The sequence below is a fragment of the Emys orbicularis genome, chromosome 2, assembly GCF_028017835.1.
Source record: "Emys orbicularis isolate rEmyOrb1 chromosome 2, rEmyOrb1.hap1, whole genome shotgun sequence".
Lineage (NCBI taxonomy): Eukaryota > Metazoa > Chordata > Testudines > Emydidae > Emys > Emys orbicularis.
The window spans coordinates 74,587,012-74,603,177 of record NC_088684.1 but is presented as its reverse complement, the minus strand read 5'-3'; the positions used below and the strand labels follow the sequence as shown (position 1 = coordinate 74,603,177).

General features: G+C 38.7%; 1 protein-coding gene across 1 annotated transcript in view; it reads right to left on the bottom strand.

Moving 5' to 3' along the window:
* Positions 1–8,046: 8,046 nt before the first annotated feature.
* Positions 8,047–16,166, bottom strand: part of PRKDC (protein kinase, DNA-activated, catalytic subunit) — a 147,699-nt gene continuing 139,579 nt past the window's right edge. Inside the window, exons 81-86 of the mRNA XM_065397886.1 lie at positions 12,465–12,554; positions 11,649–11,720; positions 11,361–11,562; positions 10,647–10,835; positions 9,571–9,710; positions 8,047–8,251 (exon numbers count right to left, since the gene is read on the bottom strand). Of these exons, the coding sequence (XP_065253958.1) occupies positions 8,047–8,251; positions 9,571–9,710; positions 10,647–10,835; positions 11,361–11,562; positions 11,649–11,720; positions 12,465–12,554 (898 nt within the window). The remainder of the gene's footprint in view (positions 8,252–9,570; positions 9,711–10,646; positions 10,836–11,360; positions 11,563–11,648; positions 11,721–12,464; positions 12,555–16,166) is intronic.

The following is a 16,166-nucleotide window of genomic DNA, read 5'->3' as shown; positions in this document are numbered from 1 at the left end:
AGGTAGAGCTACACTGAATATGAGAACATTTAGTATGCCGGTGTTCTGTTTCCTTGATATAAGGTTTGTTATATTAATATGGGAGGGTGCTGCCACTTTTGTCTGTTGTATGTAGATGCAGTAGTGACGTGGCATAGAGAAATACAGCAATGCAGACAGAATGCATTTCTATAGAAGACTTTTCTCACCTCCGTAAATGTGCTACGCGCCAATTTTGTGGGTTGTTTTGTTTGTTTTTTTCCCCATCCTAGTTGCTCTTAGCACTATGGCCTCCGTCATTCATATTGTCTGGAGGAGTGCATACCAGTGCTTGCTTGACATTTTGATGGATAAACTCTTCACCTTTTGACCTGGCACACTGCTAAAGTCACTCTGCAATGTAAATGACTGTAGAAACTACAACTTTTTCCAATGGAGACTTTAAAGAGGAATCAGTATATATTTATAAAATAAACATACATACACCTGAGTATTTCACTTTGTGAATGTCACTCTAGTGCCCTCCTGAGGTTCAGTTAGTTTAGGAGAAACGACTGTGGATACTAAAAAGGCAAGAACTCAGCCTGACAGATTGGGACAATCTGTTTTAACTGACAATGTTTGCCTGTACGTTTCATTACAAGATGTTCTTTTGACAGCAATAATGTTGTAAATGTAGATTTATGGTGTTAGATTACTGTCTAACTAAACTGTCTTCATTTTACTCTCTAAAATTTTTCTCTTCCCCCACTCCTTTCAGTTGCCCATTAAAAAAAGTTTTGATGAATATATTCCTATTTTAAAATCAGTAGTTGATACTGATAAATGAACAAGTATACCTGAAACAAAATAAATGTAATAATAATTAAAGATACAATGTGTAATATGAAATTTTCCCATCTCCCAAACATTTTAAAAGAATAGTCCACTGACTGCTTACAAAAGGGAAAACAAAATTGTTTGTCAAAATGTTTGCGTGTTTTTTTAAGAGAATTAGCTAAAGCAATTAATATTCAATATGAGTTGCCTAGTTTCTCTCTTCATAGCTAGACTTTAAAAGGACATTGCTAAGGTCTGGTCTACAGACAGTAGTTTTTGTACTGGTAAAATGCACACCACTTATTGTAACAGTTATGTTTGTTTATTTTAACCAAAATAGTTACAGCAGGCTACCCCCCTTTGTGTGGATGCAGTTATACAGCTATAACTTATTCTTCTTCCTTTATGGGAATAAGCTATACCGGGGTTCTCAAACTTCATTGCATCGCAACCCCATTCTGACAAAAATTACTACATGACCCCAGGAGAGGGGAACTGAATCCTAAGCCAGCCTGAGCCCCAGGTGGCGGGGCCAAAGCCAAAGCCAGGCCCCACTGCCGCGTGCGGGGGATCAAAGCCAAAGCCGAAGCCCAAGGGCCTGTAACCTGAAGCCCTTGGGCTTTAGACCCCAGCAAATCTAGGCCAGCCCTGGCGACCCTACTAAAGTGGGGTCCTGACTCATAGTTTGAGAACCACTGAGCTATATTATCTCATGCACCTTCATATCAGTACAACTGTCCACACTAGAGGGTTGTATCACTTTACACACAAAGCTGTACTGCTTTAACTATATAAGTGTAGTTAGACAATCTTGTAGGCATAGCTTTAGTTTGCGCTCTCTGGACCTGATCATGCAACTCTTAATTACATCAATAGTCCCCACTGAGTTTAACTTTGACATGAATTAGCGTTGCATGATTGAGCTATAGTAACATAATTGTATTTTTGTAACACAAAATATACCTTTATAAATCAATATTTATTTTAGGTGGATCAAACAGGTACCTTAACTACAATACAATCAGTTTACAAATGAAATTATATAAAATTAAAGATCAGCAATGGACTCTGTCTCGCATGTCTCTAGGTGATCTCTGAGTTCACAATGTTTGCTAATCTGATGCGTGAATATATACCTATAATCTGTCTGGACACTGAAGACACAAACTCCTTTCTGTCCATTCTTATTATTCATGATTTTGAAACCTAATACTATTCCCATAATTTTTTGTCTATTTAATATAACTTTTAAATTGTTTAAACATATGAATTACTATAGATAAAACATGCAACAACCTTTGCATATGATACATGTGAGTGTCTACACTACAAAATGTAATGCCCATATTGCCACAACAGCCAAAAATGGTATGGCTGGACTGAGGTTTAGACAGGACTCAAACATTTTTACCACTGTCATAAAAGTGTGTTTTTCATGATCTCTAGCTCAGATGCACCATTGTTTGCAGGTTCGTTTTTCTAAACCAGATGCATAAACTCCCCAGCCTCTGTTTTACATTCTGACCTGGAATTATCCACCCTAATCATTTGTTTTGGAACTCTTTCTCTCTCTCTCTCTCTATATATATATATAATGTCAAAAATTAAATAGTGTCAGCCTATGCATAGTAGCTATTGATACAAAATTTAACTTGCTTATTATTTAAAACTCATAATCTGTGATGCCATATTCCATTTCTACTGAGCTTTGAAAATCCTCTCATGCCTGTTTCCAAACATATATATATATATATATATATATATATATATATATATATATATATATATATATAAAATATTCTTTTAGCTGACGTTGGGGTGTTAATCTTGAAACAGATACAGCTTTTGTTCAGTGCATCATTTTTTGGCTCTGCAAGGCTTGGTTAGCAAAACCTATTCTCAGGGCTATACTGCCTTTCATGATGATGCTGGTGCACAGAGGGAAGCGAGTTCCTATAAAACAAAGAAAGAATCTTTAGCATTGTGAGGAGTCCTTTCCATCCAACTATAACAATGTTAAATTATTTAGGCCCAATCTCTGACCTATGTTGATAATTTCTGTTACGATAGAGGTAGAGCTACACTGAATATGAGAACATTTAGTATGCCGGTGTTCTGTTTCCTTGATATAAGGTTTGTTATATTAATATGGGAGGGTGCTGCCACTTTTGTCTGTTGTATGTAGATGCAGTAGTGACGTGGCATAGAGAAATACAGCAATGCAGACAGAATGCATTTCTATAGAAGACTTTTCTCACCTCCGTAAATGTGCTACGCGCCAATTTTGTGGGTTGTTTTGTTTGTTTTTTTCCCCATCCTAGTTGCTCTTAGCACTATGGCCTCTGTTTATATTGTGACTACATGTGACTACAAACTTTGGCCTAGCAGCCTGAAAGTCAGCTAAACGGTGTTTCTTGTACTCTTCCCTGCAGATGCACTAAAAGGGCATTAGTTTACATAGCTGGATATATAAAACATAGGGAAAGGCATTTTAGCTCCCCGGGATCAAGTTTAGTTCACAAGTGTTTTATTAGCTTTTCTCTCTCACACACTCTTTATGGGATGGTCCATAGATCAGCTGGAAGGAACTGCTTTATGGGTAGTGTTTCTGGCAAGTGACAAGTTATCTTAGAAACCACATCCATAATTGCTTGTACTTTGCTATTCAGCTAGCTAAAGTATGTTCTCTTCCCCAGAGTGGAATCAGTCATGAAGTGACCCTGATGGAATGGAACCATGCCAGCAAAAGGTATTTTATTTAATATTGATTGGATTTTAACAAAAAACGTAGGATGCCACTTTTCAGTCTTAAGATGGATACTGGTGTTGCAGCAGGAAGAGAACTCGGCTTTTGTCTAATGAAATATCAAACCTAGACATTGTGAATCTGATCTGTTCCTTTTGAAGTCAGTTCTACCATTGATGCCAATAGGAAGGAGCAGAATATCAGGCTTAGAACAAATGGGAAAATGCCTTCTGTATTTCACATGATTGAAGTCTTAACATTGTTTAATGAATGCAAAATAGCAATGCCATCTGCTTGAAAGTGAGGTAGTAAATCCTAGGAAAAGCAGCACCTTGCAATAGGAAGAATATTTAAGTAAAATGGAAACAGGAGTTAAAACGTTGCTGTAAAATTAAACACTAGTATTTCCAGACACCATATCTTTCTATTGACAGTAGAACAGATAGAGGCATTTTAGTGTATTACATAAATGTTGTTTGAGTTCTGCTGTTACTGACCCCCTTCTTCCCCCCCTCCCCCCCAGCTAGATGGTCATTGTATTTTTGCCTTTTTTTTTTAAGAAGTGTCAAAGTTTCTGTATACATTTCATATGTAAATCTTTTCATAGTCCATTGCTACTAATATGACTGGCTGACTCTGAAGATAGTCTCACACCCTTGGTCATAGGTCAGCGACTAATGAGTTTTAGAGCAATAATATTTGGGTAACAATCCTTAGCATATTCAAGATTATGCATAAAGTAAGTTTGTGGAGAGGGTTCTCAAAAAATATCATTCCTTCAATAAAGTTGCTTTATCTAATTGTGTGAAGCTTCTAACCAAACCCTTCAGCAGGAGGGCAGACCAGTTGTTGAAGGGGCTTTCACCCTCTAACAGAGTGACCAAACAATCTCTGCTCTGGAACACCTTGCCGGTTCCTTGGGCTATATATGAGGAAAGTAAGGTGCAAACACCTAAAGCCTGGAATTACAACTAATATCTAGGGCCTGGTCTACACGTAAAACTGAGGTGTACCTAGCTATGTCAGTTGGGGGGGGGGGGGGAGGGGGAATTCACACCCTTGAGAGCCATAGTGTAGTTGACCTAAGCCATGGTGTAGACATCGCTAGGTCAACTAAAGAATTCTTCCGTCAACCTAGCTATCACCTCTTGGTGGGGTGGATTAAATAAAATGACAGAAAATATTCTTCTGTTGCTGTAACTTCTGTAGTATAGACACAGCTTAAGTTAGGAGGGGGAAAGGTAGTGCTGATGTGTGAGAGACAAGGGGTGTGTGAAGAACATGAACTTCATCAGTAATCTCTAGGAAAGGATGCTGGAGTTGGTTAGGGAGAGTGGTGTCTTTTTTTTTTTTAAACTTGTGGTTGGTGTGGAACAGTATCCCAAATTGCAAACCAGCAGAGCAATGCTGAGAGAAAGATGATTGATGGGTTTTTCCCCTCCAAAGAATGTGAGATCAGAAGTATTTACATATTCTAAACAGTTTTTTTATTAGTTGTTCAGCAGAATTTGTATTTATTGTTTATATAATTTCCTGCATGCAATTAATGTATTTTTCTTTAGTTAATCTAGTATATCTGCTTATTTTAACCAACAGTTCAATGTAAGAATAAGTAATATTTTTGTTAACCCCAACCTTGTGGCTAATTATGCAGTTATTCTATTTATCACCTTCTTTTAAGCCAGTTGAAACAGTCTCCCACTTCCTGTGTGCCAAATACGCTCTTGTTGCCTTCTTCTGAAAACTCACTCTGAAAAACCTTCCTGTTTGAGGTTGTCATTGTGTCAGCACCTTCCCATACCTTGCCTGTTGCTCCATGTATTTGTCTGTTAGACTAAATGCCAGAACAGGGGCTTTGTTTTTTTGACATGTATGTATTTAGCTATAGAGCTGTAACTCAGTATAGCACAACAGTTGAAAGGATTAAATGATGGGGTTGGTTTAATAGACTTTTACAACTAGATAATGAAGGCTCAGAGGTATACTCCTCTGACTGGGTAACTTATGTAAAGTCAATGGCCTGGCGGTGGTGCCAGTGAAAATATAAATAACCTTATTAAAACCTTCAGCTTGGATGGATTAATTCCAGGATGGAGGAAGTGTGAGATAGAATAGTATCAGTATCACATCACTCATAGGACTGAGTGGTCTGTTGCTTATAAATCAGACATCAATTTTATATCTAAAAATCATCACTGAGGTAGGAAGCACATGATAAATTGGTGCCCTGGGACAATTAGTACGTGTTTCAACAGCTGGGCTACATCAAAGGCTTCCATTGCTGACTCTCAAGCTTACACAGTACCGGTATGTAAATCTTTTTGGTGTTCTGTTTTTCCCCTCCCTGATCCTTTGTAGTCCACATTCATCACAACTCCCTTCCCCTTGAAAAAGTGTGGCTGGCTGGGACAATGGCTATGGGTGTTGGCTCTCACTTCATAAGTCTCACTGCAGAATCCTTTACACCAACCCCTTCTGAGAATGTTAGGGCAACTTAAAAAAAAAATTTTTTTTTTTTTGCAGTGCCCACTCAGAAAACTGCAAATTCCTTGTGAAAGCTTCAAAACTCCTATGTGAAAAACCTGGTTAAACTGTAAGCCTAAACTATCTATTTTACAGGTCAAAGTACTCAGCAAGTATAAGAGGAATGTGCAAAAAGGGCAATTTAACACCTCTTGGAGTCAGCCACTTGACTTCTGAACATGAACTCAGCTTTTCATGTGACTCTTTACTGTGCTTTATGACTTTAGAAGAGACACACAGTCCTTCCACACAGACAGCTTTAAGTCATGATGTCTCCTTTATTGATATCAAAGATAAAAAGGAGCAAAATGCATTCAGAAGAATCATACAAAGGTGAGAATATAAAAATACATTACTTCATTGCATATGTTGCAGTGGACAAAAAAAACAACTTTGCATATATAATGCCCTTCAATTTAAGAGGGGAAAAGAGCAGTTTAGCTTCTTTAGTGAGTAAGTGTCTTAAAACTACTAATTTAGAAATGAGCTATTACTTATTCTACAGCTTATGTTTTTATTTTTTAATAGACAAACCTCCTGTACAGCACCCAGGAGTTTTTGTGCCAGTGGTTTTCCCAATAAAGATCTAGTATAGCCCCAGACTCGGTTGTACTCATTCAAAATGCTGTTGACCGAGAATTCTGAGATGTTGATTTACAGTGCTAGAACTGAGTCAAAGTGAACAAAGCAAAACTCTTAGCATTTATGGTTTAGAAAGGATGTTAAAATGTTCAACCTTTTTAGAAGGGGGAAAAACACCTCCCAGAAATATTATTTGTTGCTTCTTTGTGCCACTCAGTTTCCAACTCTGAACAATTCCCTTTATGCTCATTAGCTTCAGTTTATACATTTACCTGCTCTTATTTGTCTTATAGGTTCTTATCCAGCAGAGAGACTGATGGTCTGTCTCTGCTTTCAGGTTGAAACTGATGCCAGGGAATGGAAGTCAGTGTAGAAGCAGGCCTGAGTAGGGCTGAGATGACCTATAACAACAGTTGCAAAGAAGAGCCCCTACAGCTGCAGAGAAGTCAAAGGTGCTTGCTTTTAATTTTTTTAAGTTATTTTATACTTGTTCACTGCTCCATGATAATCACGCATTATTAAAATGTCAATGGGAAATGTCTTCTTAAATGAATTCATGTTAATAACTAGTCATAATATTTTGAAAGACACTAACTCGTTCCCATATAATCTCTGCTGAACTTTGTTTGGCACAGAGGTTACCTCTAAAAAACTGCTTTACAGGTAGAGGCTCGTGCTCTTGGTGTGGCTAAAGTCAGACTTCCCCCCCTTAAATCTCCTCATAAGCAAGTACTGGAAAACAACAGACTACGTTGTCCTGTGCTGCCAGCTCATTCACAGCAGAAAACGGTAGACACACCAGCAATGCCTGCTTTCAGGTATGGACTCAACACTTCTGTTAAATATGATTCTTAAAACATGAAAACCTTGCAGTTTAAATTAATGCAAAACCATAATATACAGTCACAACTTACTAAACATCTCCTATAATTGTTAAAACAGGCTGTGTTGTGGTCATAATTGGTATTATAGCAACTGCTTGCTACTTTTAAAAATGAGAGATTTCAATGTGTATCATTCAATAGGCTGTATGTGTTGACTTTTATCTAATCACTCTTTGTGTGGATTAAACAATACAGCATGTTAAACACCCATTCAAAGATTGTGTGGTTATTTTGTTTGTGGTTTCTTCTGTTAAATACAATAGCTTAATATCATGGGCCTTAGCCTTCAACACAGTTACCATATTCCTAGTACAGAGACATTAGTTCATAATTGTCATCTTTGAGTAAGTTCTACCACAGTATCACAACCCTTAATCAGTTCAGACTTACCACTGTGGAAAATACAAATTAATTGTTTTTCTATCCATGCTCCTCCCCCACCACACAGTAACTTGACTGTAGTGGTTTGGCTTAGAGAACACTCCATTTGATTATTTCCTTACAGCCTCTCTTTCACATCCAGGGCTCCCATCCTTCCCAAACTCTGCCAAGGAGATTGGGGTCTGTTGCTTGATCTAGAAGGCATCTCACTTGGATTTCTTCCAAAAGTCCATCCTCTGGTTCTTTGGCTCGGATGTTGTGATCTCTGCTTCCTAGAGCTACAGCTACATATTCCTTGTAGGCAGGCGATTTCTCATGGCCCAGTCGTAATTCATCACTGAAAAAAAGAAAACTCGGAAAATCTAGACTTTATTTTTTAAATGAGAGCTTTAAGGCCTAATCCTATGAGGTAGTGAGATTCTTGACTCAATAGGTGTTTAGAGTGCTTAGCAAGTCAAGATCAGGTCCTTAAAATGAGTGATCTCAGGCTTTTCCCTCATCTGTGAGCATTTACTATGAACATCTTCAGCTTGAGCTCAAGTCTGTGAGATTTTCAAAGGGTATGTCTACACTGCATCTGGGAGCGAGCTTCCCAGACTGGGTCCACAGACTTGTGTTAATGGGGCTCGCACTAGTGTGCTAAAAGTAGCTGTGTAGACAGTGCTTTGACATTGCAGTTTGGGTTCTGAAAGCTGGTCCTGCCCCGGCTTCTGAGCTGCACTGTTAAAGCACTATCTACACAGCTACTTTAGCAAGCCACAAGTCTGTGGACCCAGTCTGGGAGGCTAGTTCCCAGATACCCAGAATTTCTATGAGCCTCTCAATCAAACTGCTACTTGTATTGTACTGTTTCTCACCTGCCAAGTGCTCATCTGAAAAAAGGCAGCCTCATCAATGGAGGCCAGAGCAGAAAACAGTTACTCATTCCATCACACAGCAACCTACAGGCAATCAAACCTGTTACTGCCATAGCTCTCCTGGGTGATACAAATTGCACCTTCGTATTCAGCCATTTTAAAAGTATTTGTATAATTTTAAACAAGCTTTTCATTCATTGCACCAACCCAAAATGAATTTAAAAGGAAGGGATTAATTGAATTTTAAAGACTAAAATACTGTGATTTCTAGCTTGAGCCAATCTTGACTGAGCTGATTAAATCTCAGTAGGCCATCACATTCCTAGGCAATTTAATGAATTTTTTGGAAACTATCTAATTTACTTGTATGCCTCCCTTACAGTTGCCTCAACATTCCTGCTAGACTACTGGTTTTTGTTTTTTTTAAAAGAGTCCATTCAAATTTCATCTCTACCCCCAAAGCTTTATGAAGAGCAACAGCTTGTGAGGGGTGGGAAATAACTAGGCTTACATGGTGTGGCCACACATGCTGCCAAGAAAAATAAATGCCCAGGAGTACAGAGGAAAACTGAGTTGGAACAAGGACACTCAGGAGATAAAGGGTAGTTTGGCTAGTAAGTTGATTCTGACAGCTTTTGTACATCAAAACAATTCACTCTGCCAAGAAGCAAAATGATTAAATTGCCCCCTTGTCTTCCTTTTCTGCCATTAAGTCTGAAGGTAACAAGTCCCTGACTCTTTCAATTGCAAAGGTTCTTATTAAAGGACTTGGAAATCCAAGGGAGAGAGACTGTCTTACCAGGTGAGTACTGCTGGATTGGCACCTGCCAGCTTTCTTTTGGCACAGTTCACTTTCTGCAAGGGATACCAGTTTATTTCAGCTGTGTTTACTTCCTTAGACCATGTGCCGCCTTTTTTCAACTGCTTCAATTCAAAATTCTAATGAGAGAAAATATTTTTCTTCATTTATCATAAATTAGACAAACAACCGTACTCCTAAACCTCTCCTACATTCTCACAGCCACCCACATCCTCAGGAACAAGTCAGCAAATAATCTGTATTGCAAAGAAAGTGGAGAGCAGGATATTTAGCGGAAATTTACTCCTGCCTGTGACTTAAGTTACTTTGCAACTGAAAATATGACAAACATTTGTATTTCTGCAGATTCAGCAAAGTGGATGAATAATGCTAACCTGACCATAGGAAAGCACATCTTCTTAAGCTCTACTTTGATCTGCTTGAGTGAAATCTCAAAATGTTGTTGCCTCTAAAACTAAGGAATAATTTATTGCACATAATTACATCATTTTAGCAAATTCTGTACAGTTAAAGGTAGTCTGAAAATACTTATACTCTAACTTTTAATTCAGTAACTGGTTTCAGAAGTATTTTCATAAACAACACATTGTATGAAATGCATGGTGTCATGTTTGTACATGAAACTAAGTTGCGCTGCTTATCATGTGACAAATTGAAAATACTGTATTTATACTACATAGGGTGATAGCATGAATCACCATAAAGATTTGAAGATCTCAAGATCACTCATTCAATACAGAAATGAAACTAAATAACACAAATTAGAAATGGATAAAAGCTATCCCTCTGTCCAGTCCATCTCTTACCCCTATAAGAAATCAGTGTCTTATTTTACATGTTTCAAGAACTTGGCTTCTGCCAGTATCTCTGAAAGATTATTCCCCAGCTCAATAAAGCTGCTGATAAAGATAAAAGGGAAACGTAGGCTGACTATCAGGAAAGGCTTCCTTGTTTTATCACGAAAAATGATCAAGTAACAAAGGCAAAACTAATTAACTTTAGGCTTTGTTCATGAATAGAAAGGCAAAAAGGAAAGAACAATGACAAAAATCTACCTGCCAGTCTAAGGAAGGTTCTTTTACAAACACGTCCATAGTGCTGACCAGGAGGTCTGGCTCTGTGCGGTAGGCTCTTAGGGAATGTACCATCACACTATAAATGAGACCTGATTCTTTCATTGGCAACATCAGATTAATGAACTGGCGAGTTAGACGAAAAGGCATCAACTCTGGCACTTGCAGAAACTACAGAAGAACAAGGAAAAAGTGAAACCCATGAATTAAGAAACCTTGAAACTAAAGGATTACAAAGATAAGTCTTCTGCATGAACCTTAAAACATTGCTGGCTACTGAACTGAAAATAATGTGGAGCCCACTGAATCCAGATTGCCCTTGGGTTAAAGTTATGGCTATGAATATTTGTCAATAACTACTGTTTGAAAGCATGGATGAGCAAGGCCTTCTGATTTTCAGAAAGCATCAAATACTGATACCAATATTAAAAAAATACTTTGCTCTCCGCATAGAGCTGTAGAATGTATCAACCTGTTAGCATCAGCCAAGTTATCTGGAAAAAGATTCTGTTCTAATGATAACTAGAATCATTTGCTTAACTTATGGTGTCAAGTATGAGAAATCATCAAATTCAGCACAAATAAAATACTTTTAAATACTTTAACTTCCATACAAAATATAAAGTAATTGGCTGACTGTCAACCCCCAAGACACCCAATAGAGTAGTCAACAGAAAAGGATCAGAGGAAACATACCTGCGTCGCTGAACCAAATGCATGTCCAAAGTCTATTCCCACCATGCCGCCTGTCTCCATATTAATCATGAAGTTGGACAGATGTCTGTCTCCAATACCAAGAATCCAATGGCTGATGCACATCAGTGCATGAGAGCTGGCAAAATGGGATCGCAGAGATAGAAAGGCCTCAGGAGCTGTACTCATCTTAACAAATGCTCTCCTTAACAAAAACAAAAGTCAGATATTGTGAAACAAACATTGATATAACTTTTGTAATCAACGCACAGTAACTGTCAGTGTACTCACCTTAAAAGGTCTCCTGGAACACTGGTTTCCCTGTTTCTGAAAGACACGACTGTTTCTGTACGATTAGCTCTACTGCAAGTCAACAACAAAATGCACTAGTTATTGAAACTGTACAATGAGAAGATATAACACTTAAGAGAATCTGGGTCCTTACATCAAAGCACTAACATTTTGTTTAACTCTGGAACTGTACCAATCACAAGGAGTGTTTCCTCAAATTCAGAGGAGAAAAGATGATAAAATGCTGTTTGTTCCTAGGAAGATAGAAAAGATCTATTTTCCAGGCAGCCGTTCCCAGAGTGAAATCTCCTAATTTATCAATTCAATACAGTAGAAATCAGGGAGAAAATAAAATAGATGGAATAAGCTTCAATGTTAATGTAAAAAATACAATCAAACTTAAAAATCCAATTGGGCAATCCCAAAAAATTGGTTTTGCTCCAGTTTGGAACAAAAGTCCAACGTTTTGAAGTTCTCTGTGAAGCAGAGTTACCATTTTCCACCCAGCTGCGCTGAAATCCCAGGCTTGGGGGCAGACAAAATGGCGGAGTGTGCTGGCATGGGGATCCTGGGCTTCCAGGCTCTCTGCTCCCTGTCAGCCTACTAGATGGGCTGTCAAGGAGGCGGATGGAAAACTGGCAGGAAACAAGTCAGGATTTTGTTGGAATCCTACCTGGTTTCTGGCAGAATTTCATCAAAATCAACACGGTCCCGGGAACACTTTGGTTTAGATGATTCAGCAAATTCCACCAAAAATGTGTTGTCGATGTTTCTTACCAACTGTTTTTCTGAAAATTACGTAACTGTGAGACCTACCTGTACATAGTCTTATAGCGTGCAATGCCATTCTCCTTCCCAGCCATCTTGGACAGCCAGTCACTGTACATGATACGAGGTCCTTTTCGGCTGTGGACAAACAAAAGGACGAGTGATTTATCTACATTTTTGTGTGCGCAAAATGCAAAAGAAAGCAACAAAACACAGTAAACCAGAGTGAAGTGCAAATATTTTGTAATCAAGTCCATACAAAGCAAATATTAGACACAGGCCTTCATCAACCACAGGGCTCTTTGACTTGGTGCATTCTGTTGAACTGTTTTTTTCAGTAGGAACAGCAAGGGCCTTGAGAAGGAAGTGAGAGAGAGCATGAATTGATCCGAAAGCAGCCTTGAAAAGAAGTGTCTTATGAATTTAGTAACTCATGCAAAAATCCATTTGACCACTTTTTACCACGCTAATTGATGATAGAGAAAAACCTGAATGATATTTTATTCACCTGCAGCAAGTGGAATTTTGCCAGGTTGTTCTAAACAGGGAACATACAGTGTCTGAATCTGCACTACAGTAAAGAGAAAGCATATAGTGGAAAGATTCAAATTTTCCATACCCTCCTATCCTTGAAACAACTGTCTACATTCGGCAGCTGTGCTGCTCTGTGCTTCTCATCGTTAGTAACAAGATAAGGAGGGTCAGGACAAGTCAATATCTGAATAAGAGGCCTTTAAATGAATGCTTAATTGCTGTAGGAAATTGTGCTGTGGTTCAGTAGGTGGCATTTTCTCAGTACTGGGAGGAAGAAAAGACTGTGGTCAAAGGCCTACCATAAGGCTTCCTGTCTGACATTGGGCAAGTTAGGTCACTTCTGTGCATCAGTTTCCCCCCATCTATAAAAAATGGGGGTAAGGTTAATACTTCCCTATATCATAAGGGTGTTTAGATGCCTAATTTAATGTTTGTAAGGGCCTGGAGAGCCTCAGATGGAAGTTGTTATGAGGCACAATTATCACTGTTACTGAACCTATTACCCACACTGGCCCCTAAGGGGCACTGTGTGCTGTTGAAGGTTCTGTCTGTAAAAAGAATACGTAAAGCTGAGATCCAGACCTCTTGTAGCTTAATGCAGGTCCCATCATATTTTTTCATAAGAGAGAAGAGTGCTACTTTAGCTGCCCTGGCCAATTGCCGACTCACATAATTCCATTTTGCCTGCTTAAATTGCTCCTGCGGTTTCTTTTTTCCTTTTCTTCCTGTAGATCAGGGGTAATGTTGCCGTGTGCTGTTACACAGCTGTGTGTTCCACCAAAGGTATGAATGCTTTTTTAGTAAAGGGTGAAGTGATGTGTACACATTACCCCCCCTTACTTTCTTAGCATATAGAGGATATTCTGAGGTTAATTAATGGTTTGGAGGTCTTTGTTGTTCTCAGATGAAATCTTCTAGTAAAGTATTAGTATCCAGACTGATCTCAACAATGTCTTTAGTTCTATCGTGAGTCTTTGCCAGTCTATATATTTCTCTCTCACCCTCCTTCATTTCAAAGTCATTAAAAGATGGAAGTGGAAATATGTTAATCAATGAGAACCAGATTAAGGAAGAGTGAAGAAATTACTTTGCAAGGCTCATGAATGAAAAGAATCCAAGGGAACCAAGCTATATATAAAATCAACTCAGGGCCTGGTGGCATCAGTCCTAGAAGAAGTTGCAGAAGTATTGAGGAACATGAAAAAGAAAGCTCTCAGCCCCAACCACATACCAGCAGAAGCATGGAAGCACCTGGGGCAAGCAGACATGAACATATTGACACTGTTTAATTTCACCATGAAGACTAAAAAGCTGCCTGGAGAAAGAGCACATTAGTACCAATATTTAAGAGAAAAAGAGACATACAAGACTGTGGTAACTACGACAGCATTAAACTCAGGATGCACACAATGAAGATCAGGTTGGAGTCATGCCAGGCAAGTCAACAATGGATGCTACCTTTGCATTAAGACTGCCTGTGGAAAAATATAAAGAAAAGAGAAAAACTCTGCACATGGTATTCATCGATCTTGAGAAGTCTTAAAACCATGTTCTGAGAGAAGTCAGCTCTCAGATCTGTAGGAGAATGAAACGGATACCTGAAGACTAAATCAGACTTGTCCAGGACATGTACAAGGGTGCTGTTACCTGTTAAAAGGCCCTGTGGAGAAACTGAAAAGATTTTAGTAAGTGTTGGAATACATCAAGGCTCAGCCCCTTTTTGTTGCTTGGTGCTTGATGGGCTTACAGAAAACATTCAGAGTGGCATCCTGGTGCATGCTTTGTGCAGATGACGTAGTGCTCATGGGAGAGAGCAAAAAAGATTTAGAGAGATAGAAGTGTGTACTTAAAAGAAATGGCATGAAAAAAATCAGCAGAAATATGGCCTGTACATTTGATGTATATTTGCAGGAAGGCAATAAGACTAAGTCTGGGGGACCAGCCACTACCAAAGATACAGAAGCTCAAGTACTTAGATTCAATAGTACAGGATGAAGGTAAATTCAATGATGAACTTACAAGAACACTGGAAAGGGATGGATTAAGTGGAGAGAAGCGAGCAGAATGATCTGTAATAGGAGAACACCTATTAAATTGAAAAATAACGTAAGATTTGTAAGATGGTAATTAGGGCTGTCTTTTTGTATGGCTCCAAACACTGGGCACTGAGGAAGAGACAGGAGCAGATCTGGAATATAATGGAAATGAAACTATTAAGATGGATGCTTGACATTGCAAGGATGGACCATGTTTGGAATGAATGAAGTAGGGGAAGTGTGAAGGTATCATCAATTATAGAAAAGCTGAGAAAATCCAAGCTTGTATGGTTTGGGTGTGTGAAAAGATGATCAGAAGAATATATAAGAAATTGGGTGTTAAATTTAGAAATGGAGGGTAAGAGAAGGGTTGGAAGACCCAAAACTAGTTGAATGGATGTCATACAAGACCATTTGATTAGCTGTGGACTTTCCAAGGAACTGTTTCAAGACAGACTGGAATGGAAAAGCCAGACTCGAAGAGCTGACACATTTAGATGGGACTAAGGGTAGAAGAAGAAGATTAGTATCCAGGCTGCATGGTGTGTCTGCTTTGCAGAAAGCAAAGCAAAGAAATTCCAAATCCTCCTATAATTATTTTGGTTCCCCCCCCCCCCCCCCCCCTTAAACTGAAGTTTAGTCAGTGGGAATTCTCATCAGTATTTCCTTTGGGAATGCTGCTGTTCCCTCAGCCAAGTATGGAAATAATTAATAAACTGTATTTACAACTATAAAATAGGCTTATGTTTTAAATTATAAAACAGTTTTCACAAAGACACAAACATACATTTCTATGTACTTACCCTACATATTAGGATTCTCTCTTTTTTGCACATTGTGATCCCTCCCCCACAACTTTCCCACCACCCAGAATGGGATTTACATGACCCCTTTCTCACTCAAGGTACAAGCCCATCCCAAAGCAATGAGCTAGGTGCTGGTAATGCAGAGACTTTGTAGGCAATCTCAGTAGTTCTTACATGCTCAGTAATTACTCCACCACCCACTTGGAAAATGGAGAAAATCTTTTCACAGCTCTCATTTCTATTGGAAAAGTGCTAAAGGATTGTTAACTTGGTTTTGTACAAACAGAAGACAGGCAGAAAGGAGCACAGTTAAATGTCTCAACTGAAGGACACAACCAGTAATGCAACTGATGTGTCAAACTGGATGCGAGCCT